At 37.1% G+C, this 15,889-nt stretch overlaps 1 protein-coding gene across 1 annotated transcript in view; it reads right to left on the bottom strand.

Annotated features, from left to right (window-relative positions):
* Positions 1-13,113: 13,113 nt before the first annotated feature.
* Positions 13,114-15,889, bottom strand: part of RASGEF1C (RasGEF domain family member 1C) — a gene marked incomplete at both ends in the record, with an annotated part of 65,359 nt that continues 62,583 nt past the window's right edge. The window contains one exon of the mRNA XM_083351731.1: positions 13,114-13,138. Within this exon, the coding sequence (XP_083207857.1) occupies positions 13,114-13,138 (25 nt within the window). The remainder of the gene's footprint in view (positions 13,139-15,889) is intronic.

Here is a 15,889-nt window from a genome sequence, read left to right as displayed (position 1 = left end):
TGCAGTCTGAAAAGCATTTTGGAAAACGAGGGTGCAATTCTCGCTCCACGCGACAGAGGAACCTGGATTACAAAAAGCGAACTATAGATAGGTTAATTTATTACTTTTTCATTTGCAACTAGGCTACCTAAAGAGACGTTGCAAAATTCTCAAGACCCCCCCCCCTGAAATCCGAACAAAGCTTTATAGTGCATTATAGCTCACTTTTGCTTCAGAAGAAGAACGCCGCTGCTTTCCCCCAGAGCCAAGCGTCAAAAAAACCGGCGAGATTAACCTATAGTTAATTTCTCTCTTTCCAAAATTTCCGTTTTAAAAGAAAGAAAGTCCCACGCCTTTCCCTCCACAGTCCACATTCCCTGATTTATCCAGAGTAGGGCACTGTAAAAACTGATGCTTCGCCCACGTAGTGCCTGGAAGACGGAGGGGTTGGGTGCAGAGATTATGAAGTCAGAAGCAGCGATTGGTTAATTTTTGTGGCTTCCCACGGCGTGGCGCGTGTTTAGGTTGAAGTTTTCAGATGCTCAATGCTCGAGCGGTTTTTCTCTGCTACTTGAAATAAATTACTCTACGTTTTATTGTTTCCAGAGTTGCTTTGCCACCAGCGTAACTGGGAAAGGGCTACTTAAAAATCCTAGCAATGTGGTTTGAAAATGCGGAGGCAACATTTGGAGGGTAGGTAGCGTGCCGTAATGTACTTTCCCCGCATAGGAACTGCAGCGAAAGCATTCTTCTGTGTTTATAGAAAATAAGGGAAAAGAAAGGGGAGCAATGCATAAGCAGATTTGTCTTGACTGCAAACAGCTCCCATGTTTTTATGTAATCTCCCAAAAGTCATTTTTTTCAATTGTATTGAGAAAAATAAAACATGACCATGAAATGAAAAAAGGATTTTCCTCTCTGTATTCTGAGTGTGCAGATAAAGGGTCTGGCTTGTGTGCCAGCGAAATCTCTGATGCAATAATTGATCTTGACAGTCATTAAAATTCTCATTGAAGCTATGTAAAGAGCGGTGTTCAGACTTCAGTGGCTTCATACACATTGTTTAAGAATTTACTTATGGAATCAGTTGTATCTTTAATGTTATATGGAATCAGTTACCTATCATTGGTACTGAAGCAAATCCTTTTCTTTTTACAGTTTGGGAAAGAGCTATAGTTACTTATCCTTGGGTTTTAATGTTGTTTTCAGTACTTTATTTTTGTTGTTTTTAATAATTATGGGTTATTTTTGTAAGACATGCAGACATGCCAGTAAAGTGATGAATATGTAAAGCTTTAAGTTTAATACTGTAGTACATAAATAATTTCTTTTAAATGTATTAATGTCTGGTTCAAATAAGCATTCAGGTCCCAGGCATATGTCTAACCCTTAAAGATCATGTTTTGGAGTTTTCATCCTATCTTGGTTGGATAGTGATCCAGCCCTGGATTTGTCTACATCTAGATCCTACAGGACCATACTAGAGCCTTATCTAATTGGCTTCCAACTACATGTGGACAAACACTGGTCCAGACAGAGTGGAGTAAGTTCTGAGAATGACCCTACCCTTGTTTGATATGGTAGCCCAGTGTAGGTATATGATAATTTCTCCCATATTTGGGTCGACAGGGTGCATCAGAAAACACTCAAGACATCTCCCCTAGTCTCTTCCCTCCCTGATGCAGCTGACAGTGAGAAAGAGCCTGTGGCCTAAAGGATAAAACAACTGCCTAACGTGCAAGCAGCCCAGGTTCGAATCTCAGAAGGGTGTGGCTGGCTGATGAGAGCAAAGCAGCTTGAAATAGCTATACCAGTCTCCCTTTAATTCTTTGTTAGCAATCCAAATTTAATATAGATGATAGATAGATAGATAGATAGATACCTGCAGACCATAGGAAGCCTCTGTGGGAAGTCAGCTCCCCAGAGAAGGAAATATAAAAAGGGCAGAAAAATATATTTCCTCAAAGGATTTTGAAGAGGCAGGAAAACATGGCCAGTTTTTCTTGATAGCCCCAGGTCTCCCTCCTCCAAGCAGAAACCAGTTCTGTACAAATGCAGATGTAAATCCAGGAAGGTTGCAGGCCCCCAGCTGGGAGATTAAGAAGACAAAGACACCTAAAATCTGCATGCTGTTGTTGTTAGCTGCGAAGTCGAAGTCGTGTCCGACTCATCACGACCCTATGGACAACGTTCCTCCAGGCCTTCCTGTCTTCCACCATCTTCTGGAGTCCATTTAAGCTCACGCCTACTGCTTCATTGACTCCATCCAGCCACCTCGTTCTCTGTCGTCCCCTTCTTCTCTTGCCCTCAATCTTTCCCAGCATTAGGCTCTTCTCCAGTGAGTCCTTCTTTCTCATTAGGTGGCCAAAGTATTTGAGTTTTAGCTTCAAGATCTGGCCTTCTAAAGAGCAGTCAGGATTGATCTCCTCTAGGACTGACCGGTTTGATCGCCTTGCAGTCCAAGGGACTCGCAGGAGTCTTCTCCAGCACCAGAGTTCAAAGGCCTCAATTCTTTGGCGCTTAGCCTTTCTTATGGTCCAACTTTCACTGCCATACATTGCAACTGGGAAGACCATAGCCTTGACTATACGCACTTTTGTCGACAGGGTGATGTCTCTGCTTTTTAGTGTGCTGTCTAGATTTGCCATAGCTTTCCTTCCCAGGAGCAAGCATCTTTTAATTTCTTGGCTACAGTCCCCATCTGCAGTGATCTTGGAGCCCAGGAAAACAAAATCTGTCACTACCTCCATTTCTTCCCCATCTATTTGCCAGGAATTGAGAGGGCCAGATGCCATGATCTTGGTTTTCTTAATGTTAAGTTTCAACCCAACTTTTGCACTCTCCTTCTTCACCCGCAACAAGAGGCTCTTTAGTTCTTCTTCACTTTCTGCCATTAGAGTGGTATCATCTGCGTATCTTAGGTTGTCTGCATACCTCACCCAAACTCAGCCCAGCCCCAAGGAAGCAGGACATGACCTTTGGACATAATAGGATTAACCCATCATCATCAGAATACCAGAAAGGCACACTCTGACTCAGGTCAAAAGTTCATGACACAGGAAATAGCCTCAAACAAGAACAGGAAGCAGTTCCAAACAAAAGGCTCCAGAGTGTATAAAAACCCACTCCCTACACGTGTTCACTCCTATTTTTCTGCCAGACCATCTTCCTGTCTAGTTCTCCTTTTCAATAAATTACAATCTTCTTCTTAAAGCAGTCGCCATGTTTATTCCCAGCTTGGATGGAACCATGATGAAGACTTTTCTTCCAACACCTCAAGATGTTAAGGCTTTCAAAACCACATGAGTAAATTTAGGTCATAGAATTCCAGGTAATGTAAATACATTTTTCTGCCGTAATCCATAAACTGAATGTAAACACTTGCTTAGACTTTATATCATCTTCTGCTTCTCAAATCTGCCCTATCCTTTAAAAAAGTGCCTGGAAATCCAAGCTAATTTACTTGGGTGGCATATATACAGTATTTACTATCCCTTTAAATCAGGTACGTTCTCCGTCATCAAAACATGACTTGATCCTGATATTGAGGCAAGTGCCCAGAGAAGGACAAATACTGTATATTTCCCTGGCATGTACAGTTTCATTTCACAGGGTGTTTAATTAAACAGTAAATTAAACTATTTTATAGATTGTAACAAAAAGTTCAGGTTAATATTTTTGGTTTAATTTCTACACTCAAGTCTTCAGAAGTCTGTAAGTTTTATTTTGCAACTATGAATGGGAGTTTGTTTATTGTCTTCCCATACTCCTCTGGACCTGGTTGAAATTAATAACAAAATATTTATTCTGCATTTATTAGACAGCATAAATTATGCATCAAAAAAGATGGACTGTTGATTTTTCTTTTGCTGGCAATGTAAGAAAATGTAAAGGTATTTTGTCCCCTTTATGATTTGGTCTTTTCTGTTAATGATTCTTTTTTGGAATAATATTGTAATATATAACAATACATCCACTGGTAAAAGTTTTATGTTAAAGGTATGTTGCTTCAAATTACATTATATTAAATTTTATAATAAGATTTTGTATTATGTCATAAAATGCTTTATCCAAATTTAAATTCCAAAGGAGTTATGGGTCCCAGAGTTTGGATGTATTCTGTAAGTTAGCCCATTTGAGGTACCTTGTTTCAAAAAGTTTTGCCCTATGATGTACTGTTTCACCAAGTTAAACATTACAGACAGGGCTTTTTTCCTCATAGAACGCTCAGAATGGAGTTCCGACACCTTTTTTGGATGGAACCTTGTAGGGTAGGCAAGGCGGGTTGTATGACGTGTGAGTTCCGGCACCTTTTTCTTTTACAAAAAAAGCACTGAATAAACGTTTTAGTGGTATATATGTAAAATCATGGTTATCACAGTTTAAATGTATTTATTTTTCTGATCAGCAGATGGCAATAGCGGTGCTGTATTGACATTCTGTAAGGCTTTGAATAAAGCTAACTACTTTGAAAGGTGGTTGTGACAGTGGTTGTAATAAAGCAGTGCAGTTTAATTATAAAAATGGATCTCCTGCATCAGTATTATTTCTTTAAAGTATTATTTCCTTGGTAAATAAAGCAGAGAGCAGATATGAAACAATAGGGCACATTGCCCAGGAAACAGTGGGCTTTCTTTCACTAGAAATAAAGGAATCTGGAGGGCCATTTGTTGGGTACATTGTACTTATGGATTCCTGCATAGGAGTTGGTTCAGATTGACTCCAGGGCTCTTTCAGCCTTATGATTTTGTGGGCATTATAGTTATTTATTAATTTTATTTGCCACCCATCTCATTTTGAAGCTATTCTGGGTGGCTACAGCATTAAAAGCATTAAAACTATAAGGTGAATATCCCTAAGATGATAAAAACAGAGCTAGAATAAAATAGAATTATAATTAAAAGATGGCGAAGGAGGGAGCAGGATGCATGGGGGTGGGGTGGGGTGGGATTGACTCTTAATTCATTGTCCACCATGTGATGGTCCCCTGTTGGGGCCCTAAGCCATCTGGCAGAGCCAGGTCTTCAGGTCCTTATGGGAGATCAGAAGGATGGGAGCAGGTCTGACCTCCAGGAGTAAGATGGTCTAAAGGGCAGGAGCCACGGCAGAGAAGGCCCTGTCAGCTGAAATTCCTTGACTGATGGGACCTGCAGCATTCCTCCTCTGGATGGAGCAGGCCAGTCCCATCAGGTGAAATGGTTGTATTATAGGATCCAATCTTCTTCACTGCCTCTATTTTCACATCAGGTCAAAATACAACCAGACAGTGTTAAAAGCCTTGATTTGAAGTAGCGTCTCTTCCTGTATATTGCTATTCAAGTTAGAAGATCATGAGTAGAAGCCTTACTCCAAATGTCTCATAAGTCAGAATTCAACACCTGTCCCCTCCAGAACTTTCCTTTCAATAGTAGCTCCTCAGCTCTGGAATAACCTGACCACTAAAAGTCTTCACATTTGCAGTGCAATCAGAGATTTCAGAGTGACTCTCACTGGTTTCATAATGGCGGACATGAGTGGTTATAAAAAAAATCTGCCTTTTTAATGTGTATCACAAGCATTTCATACATGTACAGGAGGTCCATGTTTATTGACACTAATTTGGATCAGAAACTCTCATTAAGCAATGTAGATAAATAGATAAGCTATGTAATTGCACCGCTTACCAATGGTATTTCTGGCAATCCTGGTTGTCATGGTTAAACAAAGACTGCATGGGTTGTTAAGCAAGGATCTCACAATGCTGACTTCTGACTTTCTGACTGCCTCCTCATTGATTTTGCTTATGGGGGGCCAGCAGGGAAAGCCACAATATCCTTTTTTTGTTTGGATTTTTTTCTCACTTTTATTACTTTAGACGTAACTGAAGGTGGCGAACATACCTAATATTCCTTCCTCCTCCTGTTTCTCCCACAATAACAGTGTGAATTGGGTTGGGCTAAGTGAGAGTGACTAACCTAACTTCTAGGTCAGCACCTTAACCACTATACCAAACTGATACAAATCACAATCACAAGACATGCTGCGACGGCCACTCCTTCAGCGCTGTTGTAAGTTTCAACGGTGACTGTGGTCACTAAACAAGTGCTTATTAAATGACCACCACCTGTAAAAAGAGATGGCACTTCAGCTCCCTAGTTGTGCCCACCATTTGGAAGTAAGTAACCATCATTGTGGCTCAACCTATTCAGCTAAGTTGAGGTTTTATGTTGCTTCAGTTCTTCTGCTTTTTAACTTCTGTTTCTATTTGTGTTTTCCTTATAGATTGCATGAGAGGGTTTAGCTACAGCATATTTTACAGAAATAAAAATATCCAAGGTTTTTCTTCTATCGTAGGTATAACTCAACCTTCTGATATACATGCAGTGACCATGTGTCCTTTATTATAAAGGACAGTCCTTTTTTTTCAGAAAGTGATTGTCTAGATTTGTTTTTCATAAACTCACTTTTGCCCTTTTATCATTTAACTTTCATCACAGAAATATTATTTAATGCACAAAAATACAATACAAAAATGCTAAAATACAATTGAACTGTATTTTTAAAATAAATTTACATATAGTTTGGTTTTAGATAATTTTATTAAAATAACTTTTTAAAAAAGTTTTTCTTGGTTTTGTTCTTGAATTTCCCTTTGTAAAATAAATTTAAAAATAAAAATAAAATATGAACCTCTTTCAGACTTGCTCCTTTTTCAGGTTTGTCCTTTTATTTTTTTCCAAAAAAAGTATGGTCACCGTAAGTATACAATATATCTAAAACCCTTCACACAATGGATATGTACATCTTAAAAACATTCCAAATCTGGGCTAACCCCATATCAATATTTTTAATTTTACACTCACATTACAAAATTTAGAAACCATAAACAGTTCAGGCACACTGTTAAAACACAGTATAAATTAAATTTGTTGTATAAATTCTGTACATAGATAAATTAGCTTTTATGACTGACTGAAGGGTTTGATAACATGAAACATGAATAATGGGGTTTTTCATTACTAACAGCTATTATTTACTTATGACCACATTGTTTTGAAATATTAATGAATGGTGTGGCAAGCACATCGCCATTATGATTTTATAAAGATAGGTAACATCACAAAGACATAATGCTCTTTATTTTCAAGTAAACTTAACATTTGATTGCTAGAGTGACTAAATAAAGAGTAAGAATTGAGATCAGCAGTAGCAATTCTATGCTCTCAGTGACACATACACTCCAGTTTGACTTGAAATCTAAGTCACAATAAGAAGAGCTGCTTTTAAAAATTACAGGGCTTGGTTGGAATGGGGCAATGCTACACATTATTTGGACTTACATAGTTTGGAAACAGGTTGTAATTTGAAAATGGGATAATACTGCTTGGCGTAATGTCTTGTTTTTAAAAGGTCTTTGTGACACATTTTCCATTTGATGGCTATATAGAGAGAGATCTATAGTTCCATTGATTAATAGATAGTTATGCTTACATCTGTTCATGAGACCTTTGGGTTTATGTTTCAATAGCAGTTTCTTGTAACATGCATGTATCTGCTTTGGAAACATTGCTAACAGTTTACTTTTTTACCTGTTTTAACAATAGAAAAAAAGAAAAGCATTGTTAAGCAACTTTTAAGATTCTTGCCAAAATAATCTATCACTTGAAATGTTTAACCATTGGTGCTGAAGTTTAGTATAAAATAATTATTTTTCTCCTGCTTTGGTCTACTAGTAGTAGTATCGGTACCAAACTGATCTCATAGTGTTGTATGTAATATTTTGCATGTTGCTTTCAGCTGTTGAATTCATATTACAAGCCCCATGTCTCCAGGAATGTAGGCTGACTCAGACTAAGCTCTACCATTTAAGATAAGGCAGTTTTCCCTTCATGTATGACACACGGGATTCTAAACACTTGGTGGGAATCCTGCAGGGATTGGGGAGCTCTGCTTTGTAAATCATCATGTGTGACCTATGGAAAGCTATGAGCCTGGCAAAGTGGGGAGGCAGATAGCCCTTGACTTATGACCACAATTGAGCCCAAACTTTCCGCTGCTAACCAAGAAGGTTGTTAAGTGAGTTGTGCCCCATTTTACAACCTTTTTGCCAGTTGTTAGGAAAAACACTGCAGTTGCTAAGTGAATCATGCAGTTAAGTGAATCTGGCTTTCACCCATTGACTTTGCTTGTCGAAAGCCAGCTGGGAAGGTTACAAGGTCACATGACCCTGGAATTGTCAGAAATAGAGTTGTCACATGCCTGGGTTTTGATCATGTGACCATGAGGATGCTGCAATGGTCATAGGTGTGAAAACCGGTCATAAATCATTTTATTCAGTGCCCTGTAACTTCTAACAGTCACTGAAGAAATGGTTATAAGTCGAGAACTACCCGCATACCATTCATTCCTCTTCCTTCTTAGGATTTTCATTCAAGAAGAATTGAATAGGACAAGTAGCTAACTTTTTAAGCAGGGGTACCAGGCATTTTCATAGCACCAATTATTTTTTGGTATTTACACATACCACACTCTATATGGTTATCGTAGGTGGGCTTCAGTGGTTATTAAACGAAAACTGGCATCACATCAAGTTTTAAATCTAAAAATATCAGGTATTTTACTAGTATGATTAGTGACTGCTGCTAGTTATTAAAATTAGCTATTATAATAATTGATCAATGAAAGCCTTGTTTTGATTGTGCAGTTCATTCCTCACCTTCTGAGAAGCAGACTGTTCCCATTCTAGTGGCAGTTCATGAAAATTATTCATTGCCATAATTGATTCTCATACTTTTAGTGACAGCAACACTGATCCTAATGTATTTGACTGTTGCTTGGGTTTTGGATTGTCTCATTCTGAAATACTTTAAATGGAACTGAAGTAATTACATTCATCTCAAGATTCTACTTTTTGTAGTGATGTGAATGATTCCAGAACTACAACTGAAAGAAATGCTGTCTTTTTCTATTAAATAACAAATTGCATTTTCAATCTTAGGCAGGCTGTGTTTTTTAAAGAAATGCATTCAGTATGTCCATAATTCAGTATAAAATGCCTTGCTCATTGTATAAGGTCAGACCAGAGGCTAGTTTCTGCAGAAGACTGAGGATTCTTTCATAAGCTTAAGCAATTTTCACTATGCAGAGCTGAATCCATTTATAATAGTTTCTGATGAAATCTAGGTGAATTATTTGGAATATTTTCCTCCTGTGAAACTTAGTATGTACTATTCATTCAATAAATTGTGTTTATGTTTCTGAAAGTATGTGTATAATGTATTCATATTATAGATCTGAAATTCAGATTTGTTTTGTTTCTTATACATTGCCAAAGCAGTGTTTGCAAATAAAAATAATGAAATTAAATATTTGCAACTGATACTAGCTACTATGAGAAACCTCATTTTAAAATACATATGTTATCACTCTTATTTTAATAAGTAGAAATACATTTGGTCACCATGATCTAGGAAAGTTAAATATATTGATTGTTAAAATCTGGCTACAGTTAAGTTACTTTCAAACAAAGGAGAATTCATATAATCCTTGGATTTACAGTATTTAGTAGCATTTAAGGAGAAAAAGCTGTGCTCTCTTCAGCAAAAGAAAACATATCAGTATTTTAAATAACACTTGATCTATTACTGTAAGTGAAAGTCGTCTTTTAGCAGGTTATTATTAACGGGATAATCCCATTAGTATCAACAGTGGGATATTTAGTAATTCAAACCTTTGTAGATGCAGGAAATCCTGCATGAGAATATCTTCCAGATGGGTTTCTGGTCTTAGTTCAAAGACAGCCAGAAAATTGCCTCCCCCTCCAGCTTTGTTGTTATATTTATTATGTTTTAAAGATTTGTATTATCATTGTTTTGGGGTTTAATTAGCCATTTTGCACTTCTGTTACAATTTGCTTTGCAAATTTTCTCATGCAGAACAGTGAATTATCATTAAACCATTATAAAATGGCTCTTTGATCTTCTTCCTACCATTCAATCAACATTCATCTTCCCTAACTTAAGCCCATTAGATTAATCCTGTCTTCCGGAGCAGAACTGAAGCAGCATTGGCTTGTTTTCTACATTAGACTGGCTGGTATTTGGAAAGGACCCATCTCAGTCTTTTCCAAGCTAAATGTTCCTTTAATTTTCCTTTATAGTCATGTTATTTTTTAATCACTCTTGCCCTCATCTTTAACTTTTTCCAATTTGTCTAATCTTTCTTGAAGGATTCAGAAGTAGTACCAGACAAATCTGATTAGTCCGAAATAAGGAAGAAGTATTTATTCTTGTCACTAAACATTATGATTCTATTAATATTCATGGCACTCTTTTGCAGCTTTTTCACACTGGTGACTCTTCATTTTGTTATAATGTGGAAACCTCATGTTTCCACTGCTAAACCAGATGCTATCTACCATGCATCAGTGTTCTGAGCATGCCTGAAGGTAGATATTTGCACTGTGTTGTGCTGCAATTTATATTGTATTACTCAGCCTTCCATTATATCAATGGCATTTTGAATGTGTTACTGCTACTGTATCAGGTAACAGTTATTCATATTCTGGATCATCTGAAAATAAGATTTCTCTGCATCTAAGTGATGGATCAATGGTTAAAGTATACTCCTCTCCTAGTATGGCATCTCACTCTTTGATTTAATGAAGAATTATTGATAAGAACTCAAATATTTTGCAACTGTGAATTCATTTATGAATGTCACAACCAGCAAACACACATTTTACTACAAAATGTTATCAGAACTTTGTGGAAACCAAGATACATTATTTCTTGCACTGTTTTCAATATCTATTCAGCTAGTAACCCAATCCAAAAGAAACAATTCTGTATTTATTTTTGACATTCTATGTTTCTTTCTACATGCACTATTTTTAGACATATTTCTAACCTGTTTTCCTATCTTTTCTAGTTTCATCAGACTGACCATTCTTACAGCTTCTTGGATTTTCTTTTTTTCCTGTTTAAAATCTGAAACATCTACCTTCCTATATTTTTGCAGTATTCCTCCATTTTTCAAAATTTACTATAAAGGAGGTAACAAATAAGAGTGTAAAGAAATTTATCTTGCCTCTTATTCAGATGCTGAGATTGTTATTGAAGCAGTCTGAATACATCTAGATAATTCAAATACTGTAGGTCTTGCAATAGCTACCTGAAATAGTTACTACATTGTGACACAGTCGGTGCAGAAACTGTTGAATTTGACATGTTTAGAATTGATCATACACAGTAGCTTTATGTGTGTGTGTGTGTGTGTGTGTGTGTGTAATTTATATTTATATTTTCACTGATTGGTTGTATTTATTTATTTATATAATGACAAATCATTCTTTGACTGGCATGAAGCATTTTTGTGCCAGCACACAGTGGAACAGATATGAGGAAAGAAACAGATTGTAAACAAGGCTTATACAGATAAATAACTAAGTTATATCCCAGAAGCTAAGATTGCTTTACTCAAAGAAATAAAAAGGCTCCTTGTGAGAAAATCCAGAAGGAATGTCATAGAATTTTACTGTAGACATATTCAGAAGCAAAAGCCTATCTAAATTAAGATTCAAACCTATCCAGTGCCTAATGACTGCTTTATTGTTCATGTAATGCTGGTTGAGACTTCGACCAGAATGCTAAACTCTTGTATACGATGGAAGGCAAGAGTTAACTCTCTAAATCACACTTCTTGGTCAGTCTGCAAGCGTTTGATGTTGGAACTGGGTGAATCACAGAATGCATTTAACTGATGCATAAAATATGTACATTGGTATGAGTCTCATCTATATATGTGGCATCCAATACCTGTAATTCTCAAACCAAGCCCACACTGTGCTGGATATTACTTGCAAGTATCAGAATCTGAATTATGAGTCTTTCTGGTACCATTTTATTTTGAAAATGTTCCAGTTATTAAAATGAAGATTTGCCCTTTACTGCAATTCTATACAGTAAGCAGTAAGCGATGGATCTGTTTCACTCCATTACTTACAATTAATTTAAAAAGACTATTTGAGTATAATTTGCAACCATTGCCTGCCCTCCCACTAAGGATTATGGCAATGTTTGATTGTTCCCCATTACTCAACTTTCACTGTAGCTCCCAAATCTGTAGCTCTAATGCATCCTGAAGTCAGGATTTGAGAAAAGAATGCCATAGCTGGGAGGCAGTGACCACCACCTACACAGAGAGAACCATAAAACAAGGAACGTAGTATTGATAATTTCAGTGCAACAATTCAGACTGTAAGACACACTAGAAATAAGAGCCCTACTATCACATGATTATCTTTTCTAAAATCTTTCTTTTCTCTGATAAAGAGAAAATAAGTAGGTGAAAGTAACTGTTGCGGTCCTTAACAGATTTCCTTTCTGTTGATGCAAGATTCCTCAAAGACTGTCTCTCAACAGTCAACAGAACTAGAGAATATGCTACATGCTTTATATCATAAGGGTCACACTAGAAGTCATCTGAAGAGCTTAGGAGATCACCATGAAGATCAAAGATAATTCTGACTCCAAACTGAAGGAGACACAGCAAATGTTCCCAGCTCAAATCTTTCAGTACTAAAAAAGTAGCATAGGTGGGTTATTCATTTTAATATGGTTTTCTATTAGTCTTTTATTTCCTGATGTTGGAATAGTCTTCACTGAGGCTGAGGATTGCGGAGGAAAAATAGTCCTTCTCTATGTAGTAGCATAATGTAATTGGCAACATCTACTTTTCGCAGTTCTCTTTGAATTACTATCAGATACACCCTGCTTCTGAGATTACAAACCCTGTACTCTTCCGTGGAGACTGTTTTGGATTGCAGCACCATGACTTTTCTTGCTTTTTCTTTTTCATTTAATAGGTCAAGTTTAATTAGCAATAAGGACTTGGTTCTGATAAAGTCAAGATCAAACCATCTACTGGCTTTTCACTATAGGGTTCCATATTGGCTGTAGCAACACTGTGTGCAGTAAAAACTCTACTCACTTGAGTCTTTCTGATGAATCCAGTTAATCACATTAGAGAGCCCCCAAATGCACACAAAAATAAAGAATAAAATATTCTAAATCCCAAATAGGCATCTTTGGAATCCATAGTGCAAAGTAGTTTTGCTGAGTTAGTTTGTCCTGGTATATTTATAGATTATTGTCTTCAAGTCTTTCCTAAGATAGTTGACCTACAAAACAAAAACATGAGAGCAGTAAAAAAGGGGGAAAACAAATACAGCATAAAGTTTTTTAGAATTAATTTGGCCTCACTCTTCTAAGTGCTGGCAATGCCAGATTTATAAAGGAAAACAGCAATTCAAGGCAGGAATCACAGCAATCAGTGTACATTCTCATCACAATGGGTAACTACATTGCAAGGCTTGGTAACCAAACACAATTAGTTGAGAATAATTATGTATAAAAAACTCACTTTCTACTATACTATTTTCTCTGATCATGTTATCTTAACACATTGTCAAATGTGTCATCTTTGTAAGCCACCTGGAGGCACTGAGAGTGAGTTGGGCAGCCATATAAATTTTCTTCAATAAATAAGTAAATAAATAAATATAGCTTGAAGATAACAAGGCAAGTTCAAGAGATTTTTTTTTACTAAACAGCTGGCAAAGGCTTTTCCTGGGATACCTATTGGGTTCATGAGGGTCCAGGAATGTGACACTGCTCTGCAGCATGCCCAGTTCCCTCGCTCCATTAAATAAATGTCTCTAAGAAGAAAATAAATAAAACTCAGCAGCAGTAGTGATCTAGGGATTTGAAAATTCAAATGCTGCTTTTCCGTTAAAACCCTCCCCCCCTTTTCCTCAAGCCCTGAAGTAGGGAATATAATGGGCCCCTTTTGAGAATATGTGGATTACGATTTTATTGCTGCTGCTGGACGCCCATTGTTCTTCTTTATCATTTTAACTGTTTTTAATATAATATGACACCTGGAATAATTTGGAATTCAGATGGCCTTACAAAAGCAATAAATAGGTAACATAGCCATTGCTTTGCAAACCTTCTGATCTTATCTCTCAAGTACTTTCGATAGATATTTTGCTCATACTAAATAATTTTATTTTATTCATACTTGCCCGTCTTGCTTGTCAGACTGTGTATTATAATATACTTTCCCTCTAGAATCTCAAAGAGGCATACATAGCACTGCTTCCCCCATTTTTTCCCCAACCCCAAATCCTTTTGATATGGGTTATTTTATTTTATTTTTAATTTTATTCCATTTATATCCCGCCCTTCTCCGAAGACTCAGGGTTGCCCTGACAGTATGTCATCTACTGAGCTTCCATGGTTAGGAGTGGTCCTGGAGTTTTCCTGGTCCTGTTTCAACACCGATAAAGGAGAATATTTGTAGCTCAGGATTGAAATGAAGAGTCGTTGGAGCTGTCTTGAGTCTGGTTGTTTTCCTGCAGACATTTTATTATCCAAATAGGTAACATCATCAGTGCTAGTAAGAAGTGAGGTTTGATGTTGCCACTAGAATATAAATTCAGAGCAAACCCCATTCCTTATTATCATCCTTACTTGTTTGGGTAATGAAATGTCTGCAAGAAAACAACCAAGTTCAGAGAGCACCAAGAGCCCCTTATTTCAACACCTTAATTAATTCACCATTCTGACCCTCAAATTTCCATCATTAATTTCACAGACCAACTATAATAAGTTTTTTTTAATCTTCTGGCTTGCAATGGGAAATGTCTCTTCTTAATAGAAGGTTCAGTGAGGAAACAGCATTGTCCAGTAGTCCATTTGTTGCTCCAGCTACATAGGCCTTAAGCTTTTTAATATATATATATATATATATATATATGTGTAAATTACTAACAAAGAATTAAAGGGAAACTGAGATGCATTTCTGACTCATTAGTCGTCCTCAGCCAGCTTTACCCTTCTGAGATTCGAACCAGGGCTGATTGCATATGAGGCAGTGTTATTTGCCTCTAAGCCACAAGGTCTCTCTCGCTCTGTTAGCTTTTTTTCTGCAAGGGAAGATATGTTTCAAATGTTAACTATTTAGATTACCTTGCTAGGCCCCAAACATGGGGCAAATCTTTATTTCCTGTTTTCAGCCTATCTTGAAGGCTATCGAACAGGCAGTAGTCACACCGGACAATTCATATATTTGTGTAAATTACTAACAAAGAATTAAAGGGAAACTGAGATGCATTTCTGACTCATTAGTCGTCCTCAGCCAGCTTTACCCTTCTGAGATTCGAACCAGGGCTGATTGCATATGAGGCAGTGTTATTTGCCTCTAAGCCACAAGGTCTCTCTCGCTCTGTTAGCTTTTTTTCTGCAAGGGAAGATATGTTTCAAATGTTAACTATTTAGATTACCTTGCTAGGCCCCAAACATGGGGCAAATCTTTATTTCCTGTTTTCAGCCTATCTTGAAGGCTATCGAACAGGCAGTAGTCACACCGGACAATTCATATATTTGTGTAAATTACTAACAAAGAATTAAAGGGAAACTGAGATGCATTTCTGACTCATTAGTCGTCCTCAGCCAGCTTTACCCTTCTGAGATTCGAACCAGGGCTGATTGCATATGAGGCAGTGTTATTTGCCTCTAACCCACAAGGTCTCTCTCGCTCTGTTAGCTTTTTTTCTGCAAGGGAAGATATGTTTCAAATGTTAACTATTTAGATTACCTTGCTAGGCCCCAAACATGGGGCAAATCTTTATTTCCTGTTTTCAGCCTATCTTGAAGGCTATCGAACAGGCAGTAGTCACACCGGACAATTCATATATTTGTGTAAATTACTAACAAAGAATTAAAGGGAAACTGAGATGCATTTCTGACTCATTAGTCGTCCTCAGCCAGCTTTACCCTTCTGAGATTCGAACCAGGGCTGATTGCATATGAGGCAGTGTTATTTGCCTCTAAGCCACAAGGTCTCTCTCGCTCTGTTAGCTTTTTTT

This window comes from Vipera ursinii (assembly GCF_947247035.1).
Source record: "Vipera ursinii genome assembly, chromosome: 2".
Lineage (NCBI taxonomy): Eukaryota > Metazoa > Chordata > Lepidosauria > Squamata > Viperidae > Vipera > Vipera ursinii.
This window is presented reverse-complemented; position numbering and strand designations above follow the sequence as displayed.